The 19,148-nt window shown below is 44.6% G+C and overlaps 1 protein-coding gene across 3 annotated transcripts in view; it reads left to right on the forward strand.

The window, feature by feature from the left end:
- Window positions 1-323: 323 nt before the first annotated feature.
- The window catches only part of hhat (hedgehog acyltransferase), a 395,685-nt gene continuing 376,860 nt past the window's right edge, over window positions 324-19,148 (forward strand). For all 3 annotated transcript variants that reach the window (XM_070888699.1, XM_070888698.1, XM_070888700.1), the window contains exons 1-2: window positions 324-406; window positions 484-632. In XM_070888699.1, the coding sequence (XP_070744800.1) occupies window positions 512-632 (121 nt within the window). In that variant the 5' untranslated portion in view covers window positions 324-406; window positions 484-511. The remainder of the gene's footprint in view (window positions 407-483; window positions 633-19,148) is intronic.

A 19,148-nucleotide genomic window follows, 5' to 3' on the forward strand; every position in this document is an offset into this window, starting at 1 on the left:
TTCTAGTGCAAAATGCACCAACTGAAGTGTCAAAATTTTTTTTGAAGTAGCATAGCTCCCGCACTCCTTAGAAAAACAGTTTTCTAGTGTATAAAATTACCAGGTCACGGATTGACACATTAGATTAAGTCAATATTGTCAAATGTTCAGATTGAGAGCAGACTTAAGTACAACAACTGGACAATACACCAGACAGGTAAGAACTTTCGAGGAACGCATCAAGTTTCCCTCCAGTACCTATTGCCGGCTGCAACAATCAGTTGGTAATGGTGCAGCCATAATCAGGTTTCGGAAAGAAACATCATCCGTCGCCGAGGAAGGATTGAGAGACAAGTTGAGCAGCCAGGGCAGGAGCCGGAGCCGGAGCCGGAGCGCTGGCCCCGGGGATACAGCACGCGTGCTGCAGGTGAGGCGGCAGGGTTGGTGCGGCTCGCGCTGCAGCGTTCACCTTTCCCTTTACCTGAGTCTGTTGTTTTTTTGCAGCTGATTCCCACTCTGCGTTTACGGAGCGATGCGCTGCAGCGGAGAATCGCGGAGCACAGCCCTGCCGCCCTGGGAACTCGCCTTCTACCTCGCCATCACCGTCGGATTCCACTTTTACTCCTTCCACGAGGTGTACAAAATCTCCAGAAGTAAGAGCGCTCCCAGTCCCAGCGAAGAGATGCTATGCACTCCTTGTTTACATCTGCTGCGCTGCATAAAAGAAACTTATTAAGTTGCAGACAAGTTGTATATTCCTATACTGGCCAGTATTTGTCTCTCCAATAAACATTCAATCTGTAGGATCAAAATGAGCAGTCAAAACATTCCAGAGGAATCATGAAAAATACATCCAAACGCCTGGAAATCTCAAATAAGAACAGAAAATGCTGTTAAGTGCACAAATGCAAAAGCAAGTACACAAGTTGGCTAGTATCTGTAAAGAAAACTTAGAGAATTGTGAACCTGTGGAATTCTCTACCACAGAGAGTTGTTGATGCCAGTTCATTGGATATATTCAAGAGGGAGTTCGATATGGCCCTTACGGCTAAAGGGATCAAGGGGTATGGAGAGAAAGCAGAAAAGGGATACTGAGGGAATGATCAGCCATGATTTTATTGAATGGTGGTGCAGGCTCGAAGGACCGAATGGCCTACTCCTGCACCTATTTTCTATGTTTCTATGAATGGTCTATACTCAAAATAGTTTTAATCTTATAGCCCTGACTTGTGTATTTCTAGCATTTTCCATTCTTTATTAGTAATAACAACATGAGCACCGATTTTAGCTAATTTTTGTTACTGCTGGCAACTGCTCCCTATCTCTCTAATCTCCTCAACCCCACACCAAAGATATCTGCTCTCTTCCAATTCTGTCGTCTTGAGCATCCCTGATTATAATTGCTCAACCATTGGTGGCCGTGCCTTCTGTTGCCTAGGCCTCAAGCTCTGGAACTCCCTGCCTAAACCTCTCCACCTCTCTCCTCCTTTAAGTCGCTCCTTAAAACCTACCTCTTTGACCAGGCTTTTGGTCACCTGCCCTTATTTCTCCTCGATGGCTCACTGTCAATTTTTTTTGTCATAATACTCCTGCGAAGCACCTTAAGACGTTTTACTACATTAAAAGTGCTATATCAATACAAGTTGTTGTTGAAAAGGAGAACAATGGAACAGCAGACTTTTTTTGTTGTCATGACATCCAGTGAAAATAAGGAAAAAAGATCTTCCATTTATATAGTACTTTCCTTATTAGGACATATCCAAAGTGCTTTATAACCAATTAATTAGTTTAGAAGTGCAGTAATTGTTTTTTAGACAAATGCAGCAGATAAACGCGTGATCAGGTAATCAGTTTGATGTCACTTTATGGCAACAAAAATGGTGTACACGTGCCCAAACATGACAAACCACACTCGGTCTATGAACCAAATGGTAAGAGGAAATGCCAAGGCTCTATATGAGTATCACCTATTGAGAATGTGATCACATCTAGAGAGAGAGCAGAAGTAATCGGCAATATTACCCTAAAACTGTTAACTACCACTGCAGTTTCACACGTGAAGCAACAGCAGGAGAGTTATGGGAGGATTTAAATGAGTGAGACAGTATGGATGCAAATGAGGATATAAGAATTTGACATGCAGACAACATTGATAAATACGTAAATGTCAAAAGCTATGTCAAACCCACATTGACCCTACAAATGCAAAGGCTTATCTGTTATTACTGAAAGAGGATACATGTATGTATAAACGAGTCATCCATTCAAGCAAGGCATGGCAATGGTGAATAAACTGTTCAAATTGCCTGGAGTGCTAACTGGTGATGCCAGTGGGTCAACCGCAGTACTCTTGCCTTTGAGTCAGTAGGTTATGGATTCAAGTCCCACTACAGAGGCAAGTCTAGGAGCCTCTTCAATGGACCGGAGGAGTTCAGCACAAGGAGAGGGGGAGAGAGAGAGAGGGAAGGGAAGAAAGGAGAAATAGAAGTGAGGAAAGGGAATGAGAAATAGAAAGAGAAAATTTGATTGGGAGATAGGCAAATAGGAATAGAGAAAGAGAAAAGGGGAAACAAACTAGGGCAGAGGAAACGCCCAAGACTGCGCAAAATGGAGGAAGAACAGGAGGGCGCTTAGCACCTTGAGTCTCATCGGCGAGGGCAACCAGAAATCAAGTGCAGGGACCGTGTGTCAACCCAGGTGCCCCACCCACCCTTTCCTTCAACCACTGTTTGCCCCACCTGTGACTTAGAGACAGTAGGTCCTGCATTGGACTCTTCAGTCACCTGAGAACTCACTTTTAGAGTGGAAGCAAGCCATCCTCGACTCGGAGGGACTGCCTATGATGATGATTATGCTCACCACACATTATACAGCCGTCCAGATATAGGTGCGAAAAATAAAGATTTAATATAACTCCAAATAATTACCAGAATAATAAACAGTGCAGGAAAATAAAATATAAACATCATTTACCACCCTTGTGCATTTCCTTATAACCCCTCTTACGTGTGCCTAACCTGTGACTTCGCCTCAGTGTCTCCCCTGTGGCTGACTCATGGGTGTGGGAAGTGTTATGTATTTAACCCCTTGTAACCTGCATCACACCTGTCCACCAGAGGGTCTACCTGTTGGAGTCCCAAGGGATCCCAGCATCCCTTGGGAGTACAGTATATAAGCAGGCCATCCACAAGGTACCTGCACTCTGGAACTGCAATAAAGGAGCTAAGGTCACACTTGCTCATTACACACAGTACTCGGGCTGACCATTTATCATGAGTATAACAATTGGCGACGAGGTAACGAACAACCGCGCGAAAATGCAAAGAACAGTCGGCATTTCTGGAGAACTTCTCAGAGGGGGACGATTGGGAGGCCTTCGTGGAGAAATTCGACCAATACTTCGTAGCCAACAAGCTGGAAGGGGACGAGAACGCGACCAAAAGAAGGGCGATCCTCCTAACTGTTTTTGAAGCCACAACCTATGGCCTCATGAAGAATCTCCTGGCCCCGGCTAAACCAACAGAAATCCTACGAAGAACTGTGTACGCTGGTCCGGGAGCATCTAAATCCTAAGGAAAGTGTTTTGATGGCGAGATATCGGTTCTACACGTGTTAATGATCAGAAGGCCAGGAAGTGGTGAGCTACGTCGCCGAACTAAGGCGCCTTGCAGGACATTGTGAGTTTGGATTCCTGGAGCAAATGCTCAGAGACTTTTTTGTACTGGACATCGGACATGAGACAATCCTTCACAAACTGTTGACTGTAGAAACTCCGAATCTGAGTAAAGCCATAATGCTAGCCCAGGCATTTATGTCCACCAGCGACAACACCAAGCACATTTCGCAGAATAAAGAAGTTTCAGCCAGGACTGTGCATAAAATAATGTTGGTTTTGCGCAGAAATGTACAGGGCAGAACGTACACGCCGGCTGCTGTGGCCCGGCCTCAATTGACCCAGAGTCCATCATCTTTAATGCGAGGCAGTTAACTGCGGAGGTGATCATCGGCCCCATCAATGCCGCTTTAAGCACTATGAGTGCAATGGTTGCAGAACAATGGGACACCTCCAACGAATGTGCAGGCGAGCTGCAAATCCTGCAAACCACCGCATTACAGAAGAAGATCGGACCACGGTGAATCAGACGGAATTGGAGACTCGTATGGAGGAGGCAGAGTTGTACGGGGTACACACCTTCACGACGAAATGCTCACCAATAATGTTGAAAGTTGAACTGAATGGTATTCCAGTGTCTATGGAGCTGGACACTGGGGCAAGTCAGTCCACAATGAGTAAAACGGCCTTCGACAGGCTGTGGGGGAAGAAGGCACAAAGGCCCAAGCTCAGCCCCATTTACACCAAACTAAGGACTTACACAAAGGAACTAATCCCAGTAATTGGCAATGCTGAAGTCAAAGTCTCCTATGATGGAGCAGTACACGAACTCCCGCTGTGGATTGTACCAGGGGATGGCCCCACGTTGTTTGGCAGAAGCTGGCTGGGGAAAATCCGCTGAAACTGGGACGACATTCGAGCGCTCTCGTCAGTCGACGACACCGCATGTACCCAGGTTCTAAGCAAATTCCCTTCGTTATTTGAGTCAGGCATTGGAAGCTTCTCGGGGGCGAAAGTGCAGATCCATTTGGTTCCCGGTATGCGACCCATCCACCACAAGGCTCGGGCGGTACCATACATGATGCATGAAAAAGTGGAAATCGAGCTGGACAGGCTGCAATGTGAAGGCATCATCGCGACGGTGGAATTTAACGACTGGGCCAGTCCGATTGTTCCTCAAGGAGGACAGTACGGTTAGAATTTGCGGGGTCTATAAAGTAACGATTAACCGTTTTTCGCTGCAGGACTAGTACCCGCTACCCAAGGCAGATGACCTATTCGTGACCCTGGCTGGAGAGAAGACGTTCACCAAGCTGGACCTGACCTCAGCCTACATGTCGCAGGAGCTGGAGGAGTCTTCGAAAGGCCTCACCTGCATCAACATGCACAAAGGTCCGTTTATCTACAACCGGTGCCCGTTCGGGATTCGTTCGACCGCAGCGATCTTCCAGCGGAATGTGGAAAGCCTGCTAAAGTCGGTTCCTTGCACAGTGGTCTTCCAGGACAACATATTGGTTACAGGTCGGGACACCGTGGAGCACTTGACGAATCTGGAGGAGGTTCGTAGTCGGTTGGATCACGTGGGGCTCAGGTTGAAACGTTCGAAGTGTGTTTTCCTGGCACAGGACGTTGAATTCTTCGGAAGGAGAATCGCAGCAGACGACATCAGACCCACCGACGCCAAACCGGAGGCCATTAAGAACGTGCCGCGACCACAGAATGTGACGAAGCTGCGGTCATGCCTGGGACTCCTTAACTACTTCGGTAATTTCTTACCTAGGTTAAGCACCCTGCTAAAACCCCTGCATGCGCTACTGCGCAAGGGAGACGACTGGGTATGGCGGAATTCACAAGTGGCTGCCTTTAAGAAAGCCAGAAATTTACTGTGTTCTAACAAACTGCATGTTCTGTATAACCCATGTAAATGATTAGTGTTAGCTTGTGATGCGTCGTCATACGGGGTCGTGTGTGTGTTACAACAGGCTAATGAATTGGGAATTTTGCAACCAGTTGCGTATGCATCCAAGAGTTTGTCCAAGGCCAAAAGGGCCTACAGCATGGTTGAAAAAGAGGCTCTGGTGTGCGTTTATGGGGTAAAAAAAATGCACCAGTACTTGTTTGGCCTCAAGTTCGAGCTTGAAACTGACTACAAGCCGCTCATATCGCTATTCTCGGAGAGCAAAGAGATTAATACCAATGCCTCTGCCCACATCCAAAGATGGGCGCTCACGCTGTCGGCATACAACTATGTAATCCGCCACAGACCGGGCACAGAGAACTGCGCAGATGCTCTCAGTCGGCTACCATTGCCCACCACCGGGGTGGAAATGGCACAGCCAGCGGACTTGCTTATGGTCATGGAGGCATTTGAGAACGAGAAATCCCCCGTTACGGCCCGCCAGATCAGGACCTGGATCAGGTCCTTTACTGTCCCTGGTAAAAAAACTGTGTCCTCCATGGGAGCTGGTCCAGTGTCCCAGTGGAAATGCAGGAAGTGATTAAGCCATTCCACAGACGGAAGGATGAGCTGTCCCTGCAGGCGGACTGTCTGTTGTGGGGCAATCGTGTGGCCTTGCCCAAGAAAGGCAGAGACACATTAATTTGCGAACTGCACAGCACCCACCCAGGCATCGTGATGATGAAAGCCATAGCCAGATCCCACGTGTGGTGGCCGGGCATCGACTCAGATTTAGAGTCACATGTGCGCCAGTGCAACACTTGCTCTCTGTTGAGCAATGCACCCAGAGAGGCACCGCTAAGTTTATGGTCCTGGCCATCCAAACGGTGGTCGAGGATCCATATAGACTATGCGGGCCCATTCCTAGGCAAAATGTTTTTGGTTTTCGTGGATGTTTGCTCAAAGTGGATTGAATGTGCAATAATGTCTGTACGCACATCCATGGCCACCATTGAAAGTCTACGAGCTATGTTTGCCACGCACGGCCTGCCTGATGTCCTGGTCAGCAACAATGGGCCGTGCTTCACCAGTGCCGACTTGAAAGAATTCATGACCCGCAACGGGATCAAACATGTCACATCTGCGCCGTTCAAGCCCGCATCCAATGGCCAGGCAGAACGGGCAGTTCAGACCATCAAGCAAAGCTTGAAACTCGTGTCGGAAGGCTCCCCGAAGACCCGGCTATCCCGAGTAATGCTCAGCTACCGCACCAGACCCCATTCACTCAACGGGATTCCCCCAGCCGAGCTGCTCATGAAAAGGGTGCTTAAAACAAGGCTCTCTCTGGTCCACCCTGATCTACATGATCACGTGGAGGACAAGCGGCGTCAATAAAGTGTGTTCCATGACCGCGCAAACTTGTCACGCGATATTGAGATCCTGTTTTTGTGCTCAATTATGGACATGGTCCCAAATGGCTCACTGGCATGGTCACAGCCAAAGAGGGGAGTAGGGTATTTCTGGTCAAACTGACCAATGGACAAACGCACAGAAAACACTTGGACCAAATTAAACTGCGGTTCACAAACAGCTACATACAACCTGAAGACACCGCCAACTTTGACCTTCCAACACACACAAGTGGCAACTGACATCACAATTGACCACGAAACAGAACTCATCATCCCCAGCAGCCCGTCAAGGCCGGCTGCCCTAAAGCCCAGTGAAGAACTGACCAACAGAACCACACCAGCATTTGTGCCGAGACGATCGACAAGGGAGCGCAAAGCCCCAGATCGTCTCACCTTGTAAATAAGTGTATTGTTGACTTCATGAGGGAGTGATGTTATGTATTTAACCCCTTGTAACCTGCACCACACCTGACCACCAGAGGGCCTACCTGTTGGAGTCCCAAGGGATCCCAGCATCCCTTGGGAGCACAGTATATAACAGGCCACCCACGAGGTACCTGCACTCTGGAACTGCAATAAAAGAGCTAAGGTCACACTTGCTCATTACACACAGTACTCGGTCTGACCATTTATTATGAGTATAAAAGGAAGGCTGTTGTCTTCCCTGTGTGGAAGCTGCAGATGTCCTTCAAGGACGCCCTCAAGCAGCTTTGGGCTTGGAAGGGCCGGCTGGAGACTGGTCAACACCCTCCTGAGAGGGTTCGGTCTGGCTTGGCTTGGGCGAGGCCATGCATGGAGGCACTGGCGGAGTGACAGGTCTAGGGCCAGAAATGCTGCGAGCCAGAGGGAGCGCGTCATCCGTATCCTGGCCTGAGGACCCTGAGTAACTCACCAGGGGTGGCACAATACCTAACCACCACCACCACCACCAATGTGAGGGAGCTCAGGTCGGTGCTGTGGCGCCACACTGGAAGGTCCCCTGTGGCCCGTGGGGAACCCAGCTGCAAAAGCAACATTGAGGTCTCGGGTGGTGGGGGGGGGGCATCCAGCTGAGACTGCATGCGAGCAGCCACAGTCTGAAAGTCACCAGATATGACAGCACTTAGACGCTCTGTCGACTCTTGCAGAGCCGCGGCCATCCTCTCCAAAGCAGCACCGATACGCTCGTTCCCTCGCGCCTGTGCTGCAATGGCAGCTGCCACATCACCGTAAGGGTGAATTTCCAGTGGGAATAACACCACAATTAAGACTGTAATTTTCAGGTTTAAAGGGCTAATAAGACTGGAACACTTTTTTGTGGTCAAAAAGGTGAATTTGGATCCAATAGCCATCACAACGATTGCGGCATTAATTGGGGAAAAAAGCTCTTAACCCCACCAGCTTCCTGGCAGCACTGAATTTCGGGCTGCTGTCTTTCGGATGAGATGTTAAATCGAGGTCCCATCTATTCTCAGGTGGATATAAAATATCCCATGGCACTATATCGGAGAAGAGCAGGGGAGTTATCCCTGGTGTCCTGGCCAATATTTATCCCCCAATCAACAATACTAAAACAGATTATCTGGTCATTATCACATTGCTGTTTGTGGGAGCGAGCTGTGGGCATATTGGCTGCTTCATTTCCTACATTACAGCAGTGACTACGCTTCCAAAGTTCTCATTGGCTATAAAGTGCTCTGGGATGTTCTGAGGTCATGAAAGGTGCTATATAAATGCAAGTATTTTTTCTTTTCAATGCGCAGTCTCTCTGTCTCCAGGTAATTCCAAGTGAGCATAAGCCCACAGCACAAGCGTACTCGCTAACAGTTCCACTCATAGGATTGCCGGTATAGGAAATGAAAAATATCTCATAGTTATACACTCTTCTAAGGCTAGGAATGAGGTACATTGCTCCAATAAGGTTTTAAAAATCTTTACTCTGCATGCAGTCATGCTGCACTTGATCTGCAAGTGCTCAATGCAAACAGCTGGGTGTCTGAAAGGGGAGATGATTCCATTTTTGAGTGCTGATATCCTTCCCCATAATCAAAATTCATAAAAAGAAAATTGTTATTTTAACATTCAAGTACGTTATACATTGTTTAGAGAGCTGAAATGTTCATGTAGACTATCATTTATGCTGTATGTTTACTTGAAACCTGAAAGTTTTACTTCTGACATGATCGTGCATATTATGTCATTTTAAAAACAGCCAGAACTTATATCTTATATTTCTAGCAATTGTATAGATATATTCACCTATTTCTGGTGCTTTAACTCTTTTGGGAATATTAACAGCATTTTGGTGCTAAAATAAAATGAATGATCTTTATTCTATTGGGATAAATTCTTCTATGAAACAAAATTGCAAACACTATAAATAAGAATGAATTTACAATCTCACTATACATTACATATCCTCCCTTATTGTGATCCAAGAAATGCTTTAGTATGCAATACATTTCAGAAATTCAATTTAAACATAAACATATGCAGGTGTGAACTGCAATACATAGGAGCCCTTAATACCTTTGCCTAACAAAAATCAATCAATCTCGGTTTTTAAATTTTCAATTGACCTAACCTGAACAGCTTTTTGTAGGAGAGAGAGTTCCATATTTCACTACCCTTTGTGTGCTTTCTGACATTATCCCTGAATGATCTAGCTCTAATTTTAAGGTTATGCCCCCTTGTTCTGGATTCCCCCCACCAGATGGAATAGTTTCTCCCGATCTACCCTTTCAAATCCTTTAATCATCTTAAACACCACAATTAGATCACCCCTTAATCTTCTATATTACATATAGGGAATTGAGGGTTTATCAAATTGTTTCAGTACCCTGTCCTTCAATTTTCTGCAACAGTATTATATATCCAAGAATATTGTTAGTGTTTAGTTGTGTCTTAGTTTTGAAGAAAATGTATATAATTTTTATATTGAATATATAAAGTGCAGCTATTATTACTCCCATTGAAAACATTTGTTTTATCCATACTGTGCAACACTAATGACTAGTTGTGTAGAACACACTCTTGAAATTCTAATATTTAACACTAGGGGGCAGACATTGAATGCCCTCTGAAATTCCATTCTTGAACACTTCGAGATTTTAATTTTGTTTATTAATTGTCGGTTTCCAACCTCTTGTGAATGTTCCTATTTTGGCTCTTGGAGTTTGCATCTACTATCACCGTTGCCAGTTTTTTCTCAATATCGCTGCCATTATGCCTGATGAGTTTCTTAGTTCAGTTTTCCATCATGTGACTAAAATGTTTCTGTTAAAAATGCACTCCCAGGTATATATTTTTTATAAATCAGTTGTATACAGAGGTTAAAATGTTGATTTAATACGGCATTGCATTTCTTTGTGAATTAGTTGGTGTAGCTGGAGGCAGCACACATAGTAATTAGACCAGTGCATATTGTGGATTGAAAATATTTATGTTTCCATCACTTGGTAGCTATTTCTCCAGGCTGCAAAGAAGATGCATCCTCGTTTTGTATTCCAAAGGCATCAATGTGCGCATAAACAGGTAGTTTATTATGCTAAATCACGTTGTCAAATATTTATATCTCATAATACTCCTGTGAAGCGCCTAGGGACGTTTCACTACATTAAAGTCACTATATAAATACAAGTTATTGTTGTAAATAAACAATTAGTGTCATTCTGTCCAGCAAATGTCCCTGTTAGCTATCTGGACATGTTAATCTCCTTCACTCAGATTGCCTAAAGTGGTTCAAACAGATCAGTGGGCTTCTTGGGAGAGCACCAAGCCGTTTCCTTCAATTACAGATTAGGTTGTTTACACTATGTTTGGCAGCTATATTTGTTGGACAAATGTCATTTGAATTGTGAATGACTGACCATCTAAATGTAGTTATAAGAAATACCTGGTTTTAATTTCTTTTGTTCTTGGGTATCTTTTAAGGAAATTTGAAGCAATATTTGAGCTGTATTGCAACAAAAAATCAGTCTGCTTGAGGCTGCAAGGAGTAACAAACAAATTAATTGGAGGTTTCTATGGTAATATGGTTCAAAGTCAATTTTAAGTTGAGGCTGACCACAGAAAAAGCATATTTATTTTTTCCTTTGAGGAGAATAGTAAAGTTGGTAATTACTTAGTAAATTGTTCGTACAGTAATTTGAATTTATCTGTTTAATGTTCAATACATTTTTAAATTTTTAGACTGAGCTACAGTAGAGTGCACATTCTAGCACCTTCCGAAGTTGAGAAGATGGTGAAGTATAGTAACGAGTTCTCTGTTTGGCTCCTGGATCTCGTTACATTTACCTAGCTATTAGACAGGTAAAAATACTCTCTGGTTTGTAAGAGACTGAACATCTGCTTTTTGGACCATAGAATAGAATCATAGAATGGTTATAGCACAGAAGGATGCCCTTCGGCCTCTGTCTATGAATACCTGTATCAAATCTCCTCTCAACCTTCTCTGCTCAAAGCAAAACAACCCCCGCTTCTCTAGTCTTATCTGCGTAACTGTAGTCCTTCATCCCTGGAATCATTCTCGTAAATCTTTTCTGCATCCTCTCAATAGCCTTCACATCCTTTCTAAAGTGCGGCACCCAGAATTGAACACAATACTCCAGTTGAGGCCGAAGCTGTTGTATAAAGGTTCATCATAACTTCCTTGCTTTTGTACTCGATGCCTCTATTGTTGAAGCCCAGGATTCCGTATGCTTTCTCAACCTGCTCTGCCTCCTTCAATGGTTTGTTTACGTATGTCCCCAGGTCCCTCTGTTCATGCATCCCCTTTACATAGAAACATAGAAAATAGGTGCGGGAGTAGGCCATTCGGCCCTTCGAGCCTGCACCACCATTCAATATGATCATGGCTGATCATGCAACTTCAGTACCCCATTTCTGCTTTCTCTCCATACCCCTTAATCCCTTTAGCCTTAAGGGCCACATCTAACTCCCTTTTGAATATATCTAACGAACTGGCCTCAACAATTTCCTGTGCGAGAGAATTCCACAGGTTCACAATTTTCTGAGTGAACAAGTTTCTCCTCATCTCGGTCCTAAATGGCCTACCCCTTATCCTTAGACTGTGACACCTGGTTCTGGACTTCCCCAACATCGGGAACATTCTTCCTGCATCTAACCTGTCCAATCCCATCAGAACTTTATATGTTTCTATGAGATCCCCTCACATTCTTCTAAATTCCAGTGAATATAAGCCTAGTGGATCCAGTCTTTCTTCCTATGTCAGTCCTGCCATCCCGGGAATCAGTCTGTTGAACCTTCGTTGCACCCGCTCAATAGCAAGAATGTCCTTCCTCAGATTAGGAGACCAAAACTATACACAATATTCAAGGTGTGGTCTCACCAAGGCCCTGTACAACTACAGTAAGACCTCCCTGCTCCGATACTCAAATCCTCTTGCTATGAAGGCCAACATGTCATTTGCCGCCTTCACCGCCTGTTGTACCTAAATGTCAACTTTCAATGACTGATGTACCATGACACCCAGGTCTCGTTGCACCTCCCCTTTTCCTAATCTGAAACCATTCAGATAATATTCTGCCTCCCTGTTCTTGCCACCAAAGTGGATAACCTCACATTTATCTACTTTATACTGCATCTGTCATGCATTTGCCCACTCAACTAACCTATTCAAGTCACCCTGCAGCCTCTTAGCATCCTCCTCACAGCTCACATTGCCACCCAGCTTAGTGTCATCTGCAAACTTGGAGATATTACATTCAATTCCTTCGTCCAAATCATTAATGTATATTGTAAATAGCTGGGATCTCAGCACTGAACCCTGCGGTACCCCACTAGTCACTGACTGCCATTCTGAAAAGGATCCGTTTATTCCTATTCTTTGCTTCCTGTCTGCCAACCAGTTTCTATCCACGTCAATACATTACCCCCAATACCATGTGCTTTAATTTTGCACACTAATCTCTTGTGTGGGACCTTGTCAAAAGCCTTTTGAAAGTCCAAATATACCACATTCACTCGTTCTCCCTTGTCCGCTCTACTAGTTAATCCTCAAAAAATTCTAGAAGATTTGTCAAGCATGATTTCCCTTTCATAAGTCATGCTGACTTGGACCGATCCTGTCACTGCTTTCCAAATGCGCTGCTATTACATCTTCAATAATTGATTCCAACATTTTCCCCACTACCTATGTCAGGCTATAATTCCCTATTTTCTCTCTCCCTCCTTTTTTAAAAAGTGGGGTTACATTAGCTACCCTCCAATCCGTAGGAACTGATCCAGAGTCGATAGAATGTTGGAAAATGGCCACTATTTCTAGGGCCACTTCCTTAAGTACTCTGGGATGCAGACTATCAGGCCCTGGGGATTTGTCGGCCTTCAATCTCATCAATCTCCCTAACACAATTTCCTGACTAATAAGGATTTCCTTTAGTTCCTACTTCTCGCTAGACCCTCGGTCCCCTAGTATTTCCGGAAGGTTATTTGTGTCTTCCTTAGTGAAGACAGAACCAAAGTATTTGTTAATTTGGTCTACCATTTCTTTGTTCCCCATTATAAATTAACCTGATTCTGACTGCAAGGGACCTACATTTGTCTTCACTAATTGTTTTCTCTTCACATATCTGTAGAAGCTTTTGCAGTCAGTTTTTATGTTCCCTGCAAGCTTACTCTCATACTCTAATTTCCTCCTCCTAATTACACCCTTTGTCCTCTTCTGCTGAATTCTAAATTTCTCCCAGTCCTCAGTTGGCTGCTTTTTCTGGCCAATTTATATGCCTCTTCCTTGGATTTAACAGTATCCCTAATTTCCCTTGTTAGCCACGGTTGAACCACCTTCCCCATTTTATTTTTACGCCAGACAGGGATGTACAATTGTTGAAGTTCATCCATGTGATCTTTAAATGTCTGCCATTGCCTATCCACCGTCAACCCTTTAAGTATAATTTGCCAGTCTTATCCTAGCCAATTCACGTCTCATACCATTGAAGTTACCTTTCTTCAAGTTCAGGACCCTAGTCTCTGAATTAACTGTGTCACTCTCCATCTTGATGAAGAATTCTACCATATTATGGTCACTCTTCCCCAAGGGGCCTCGCACAACAAGATTGGCAATGAATTCTCATTATACAAGACAAAGTCTAGGATGGCCTGCTCTCTAGTTGGTTCCTCGACATATTGGTCTAGAGAACCATCCCTTATACACTCCAGGAAATCCTCCTCCACCGTATTGCTCCCAGTTTGGTTAGCCCAATCTATATGTAGATTAAAGTCACCCATGAAAACTGCTGTACCTTTATTGTACGCATCCCTAATTTTCTGTTTGATGCCATCCCCAACCTCACTACCACTGTTTGGTGGTCTGTACACAACTCCCACTAGTGTTTTCTGCCCTTTGGTGTTCCGCAGCTCTACCCATACAGATTCCACATCATCCAAGCTAATGTCCTTCCTTACTATTGCGTTAATCTCCTCTTTAACCAGCAACACTACCCCACTCCCTTTCCTTTCTGTCTATCCTTCCTGAATATTGAATACCCCTGGATGTTGAGTTCCCAGCCTTGGTCACCCTGGAGCCATGTCTCCGTAATCCCAATGACATCATATCCGTTAACGACTATCTGCGCAGTTAATTCATCCATCTTATTACGAATGATCCTCGCATTGAGACACAGAGCCTTCGGGCTTGTTTTTTTTTTAACACCCTTTGTCCTTATAGAATTATGTTGTAATGTGGCCCTTTTTTGATTTTTGTCTTTGATTTCTCTGCCCTCCACCTTTCCTTATCTCCTTTCTACCTTTTGCTTCTGCCCCCATTTTACTTCCATCGGTCTTCCTGCATAGATTCCCATCCCTCTGCCATATTCGTTTAAACCTTCCCCAACAGCACTAGCAAACACTCCCCCTAGGACATTGGTTCCGGTCCTGCCCAGGTGCAGACCGTCCGGTTTGTACTGGTCCCACCTCCCCCAGAACCGGTTCCAATGTCCCAGGAATTTGAATCCCTCACTTTTGCACCATTCCTCAAGCCACGTATTCATCTTAACTATCCTGCTATTTCTACTCTGACTAGCACGTGGCACTAGTAGCAATCCTGAGATTACTACCTTTGAGGTCCTACTTTTTAATTTAACTCTTGGCTCTCTAAATTCAGCTTGTAGGACCTCCTCCGTTTTTTTACCTATATGCACCACGACAACTGGCTGTTCACTCTCCCCCTCCAAAATGTCCTGCAGCCACTCCAAGACATCCTTGACCTTTGCACCAGGGAGGCAACATACTATCCTGGAGTCTCTATTGCGGCCGCAGAAACGCCTATCTATTCCTCTTGCAATAGAATCCTCTACCACTCTAGCTCTTCCACTCTTCTTCCTGCCCTCCTGTGCAGCAGAGCCACCCATGGTGCTATGAACTTGGCTGCTGCTGCCTTCCCCTGTTGAGTCATCTCCCCCAACAGTATCCAAAACGATATATCTGTTTTGGAGGGAGATGACCGCAGGATTGTACCCTTTAGTTTATGTTACCTCTCCTCGTTCTTCCACCAAAATGCATCACTTCGCACTTTTCTGCATTAAATTTCATCTGCCACGTTTCTGCCCATTTCACAAGCCTATCTATGTCTTGAAGTCTATCACTATCCTCCTCACTGTTCACTATACTTCCAAGTTTTGTGTCATCAGCATATTTTGAAATTGTGCCCTGTACTCCTAAGTCCAAGTCATTAATATATATCAAGAAAAGCAGTGGTCCTAGTATCAACCACTGGGGAACACCACTGTATACCTTCCTTCAGTCCGAAGAACAACTGTTCACCACTACGCTCTGTTTCCTATCATTTAACCAATTTCGTCTCCATTGTGCCACTGTCCCTTTTATTCCATGGGCTTCCATGGCAAGCCTATTATGTGGTACTTTATCAAACGCCTTTTGGAAATCCATATATACCAAGCATTGCCCTCATCAACCCTCTCTGTTACCTCATCCAAAAACTCGATCAAGTTAGTTAAACATGATTTCCCTTTAGCAATTCTGTGCTGGCTTTCCTTAATTAATCCACACTTGTCCAAGTGACTGTTAACTTTGTCCCTGATTATCATTTCTAAAACGTCCCCACTACCGATGTTAAACTGACTGACCTGTAGTTGCTGCGTTTATCCTTACACCCTTTTTTTGAACAAGGGTGTAACATTTGCAATTCTCCAGTCCTCTGGCATCACCCCCATTTCTAAAGAGGATTGGAAGATGATGGCAAGTGCATCCACAATTTCCTCCTTAACCTCTCTCGGTATCCTAGGATGCATCCCATCCGGTCCTGGTGACTTAGCAACTTTAAGTACAGACAGCCTTTGTAGTACCTCCTCTATCAATTTTTATCTCCTCCAGTACCTCCTCTTTCACTATGACTTTAACACCATCTTCTTCCTTGATGAAGACAGATGCAAAGTACTCATTTAGTATCTCAGCCATGCCCTCTGCCTCCATGCGTAGGTCTCAGATTTGGTCCCTAATCGGCCTCACTCCTCCTCTTACTACCCGTTTATTATTTATATGCCTATGGAAGACATTTGAATTCCCTCTTATGTCAGCTGCCAAACTATTTTCTCTTTGCCCCTCTTATTTTCTTTTCCGCTTCCCCTCTGAACTTTCTATATTCAGCCTGATTCTCACTTGAATTCTCAACCTGACATCTGTCATACACGCTCTTTTTCTGCTTCATCTTACTCTTTCGTAATCCAGGGAGCTCTGGCTTTTGTTGCCCTACCTTTCCCCCTCGTGGGAATGTACCTTGACTGTACCCAAACTATTTCCTCTTTAAAGGCAGCCCATTGTTTGATTACAGTTTTGCCTGCCATTCTTTACCCGGGCCAGATCTGTTCTCGCCCATTGAAATTTGTTTTCCTCCAAATAAGTACTTTTACTCTAGATTGCTCCCTGTCCTTTTCCATAGCTAATCTAAAGCTTATGATACTATGATCACTGTTCCCTAAATGTTCCTCTAGTGTGTCGAAATCTCGACCTCCGAAAAGAATGACTCCGACACTTTCAGCTCCGGCAGAAGTTTCTTTAATTTACTTGCTAGCAAGGGGCAGGTCACACTCAGTCAATAGCTAAGTGAACACCTCCACAATGGTACAGTTTCACGAGATATTTATACAGTAAGACCCAAGTTATGGCCTTTCCCTGTGTATTGGCTCTGTCTCGCAGTCAGTGAATACAGATAAAGAGTTAATTACTACATCCTTGTCCTGACATGGTTTCCAGATATTTCCTTTTGTCAGGGTTATTAGTTGGCCAGCCGGCCATTACTCCATGAGAGTGTGGTAATGAGCTATTACCTGTCTTGCATTGTGTCAGGATTGTTCAGTTTCCTAGTCAGTTATCTGTTTGCATCAAATGGATGAGGTCTCTACAAGAGATAATGGCTGGTGGTTTGAGTACTTCGAAAAGGGTGGGGTGGCATGGAACTTGTGTCGTATAGACAATAGGAAAGCACCATGGGGGGGGTACTTGTCTCAGCATGACTTGTCTCCGAGCTGTCTGATGGCCATCAGCCATCTCAAACCAGGTTTAGCTGTTTATGCAAGCTGACTGTTTTTATGCAGAAAATTCTGGAAGGACCAGGACTCCATTTTGTTATATATATATTGCAAAGGGCACACAAATACCGTATGGTATCAGCTTAGATAAAAATACATTTCCACATTCCCCCATTTTGTCCTTCACAAGGACAACCTAATCCATTCTGATCTTGTACAGTCTCTCCATTTCCAATTCCACACAAGAGTCTTCAGCAGTTGTTGCTACCATAACTCTAGCCGTGGTCTCGGTAGGTAACATAGTTTTTCCCACCCTGGCACAGCAACACTTAACGACGACAAATAATAGATACAAGGCAAAGACTATCAGCAGGAATATGATCAAACCCTGTACCACAGATTTCCCTAGGGATCCCAACCATCCCGATGCCCAACCCCACAAGGTGATACCGTCCTGGCCAACTGTCTGTTTATACTCTATTACCTTTTTCCTAATGTATTCAGCTGGACTGCATTTATCTGATTTATCTGGGATATACGTACAGCATTCTTCACCTATTAATGCGCATGTCCCTCCTTCCTTGGCTAGGAGATAATCTAAGGCCATACGATTTTGGAGAGCCACTGTTCGAATAGCTACCATTTCATCATTTACCCCTTCAAAGGCTTGGGAAGTTGCGTTGGCTACTGATTCGACTAAGTTAGCCAGTTCCCGTAACTGCCATTCGGTTGATGCTATTCCATAGGGTGGCACCATTACCTTGAATATTCCGTTTAGCCATGTCAAATCCCGTTTAAATCTATGACTTCCATAGGCATCCCTTAGAGTCTTTATTGATCTGATAAAGGGTACCACATATCCTAAGTAACAGGACCCTGTCCAGTTGGCTGGTAACCATGGGTAGGCTTTATGGCCACAAATAAAGTAGGTGCAATTATAGGACGTCAGCTCCTGGTCCTTTCGCGCCATCCCTACTCGAGTGGTCTCACTTTCCCACCCTTCACCTGGGGCTTTGTTATGGACCATTGTCCAGCCAACGGTTGCTATCTTTCTCCCATCAGTGGGATTAGTTGTGGCTTGCCATTTAGTCATTTGGGAACACTTGCTGCATCCCATTTCTGGTCCTTTAGTCTCATTACTCACTAGGCATATTATACCTTCAGGATTTCCTATTCTGGGAGTAATGCTTAGGAAGGGAGGCTGATGGTTATTATCATAATTGGGCTGGTACCATCCCTGGAAGGCTGTAAGTTTATACCCTGCCAACCTCCATTCTGTTTGCTCCTTCGTTTCTGGCCCCTTAGTGCAAAATAGGACAAACCTAACTATCAACCATTCTACCATTTCTGATTCGTTAAAGGGGACAGACCTCAGGGGAATACCCCCTTCGGAGTGGACAGGTACATGGGAACATATCCAACAACTCGACAAGTTTCTTTCTTAAGCATACTTATGACTCAGTGCCATAAATACGTTTACTTGCAGTTCCCTTCGGTGGCGTGTCTGTACCCCTGGTGTAATCAATAATACAAAGTAGAACCCTGTCAAGCCCAGCACCATCAGTCCCCATAGTCCATACAGTTCCTTATTCAGTCTTCCTTTTTCTGTTCCTCTGGTTCCTTCTTCCCTTCCTCCTGGTCGGGTGCCCGTTTGCAATGGGATGCATGGATCCATGTTGGTCTTTCCTTTACCTTGATTGCAGTATTGGTCGCCAGCAAGACCTGGTATGGTCCTTCGAATCTTGGCTGTAGACTGCTTTTTCTTT

This window comes from Pristiophorus japonicus, chromosome 9, assembly GCF_044704955.1.
Source record: "Pristiophorus japonicus isolate sPriJap1 chromosome 9, sPriJap1.hap1, whole genome shotgun sequence".
Classification (NCBI taxonomy): domain Eukaryota; kingdom Metazoa; phylum Chordata; class Chondrichthyes; family Pristiophoridae; genus Pristiophorus; species Pristiophorus japonicus.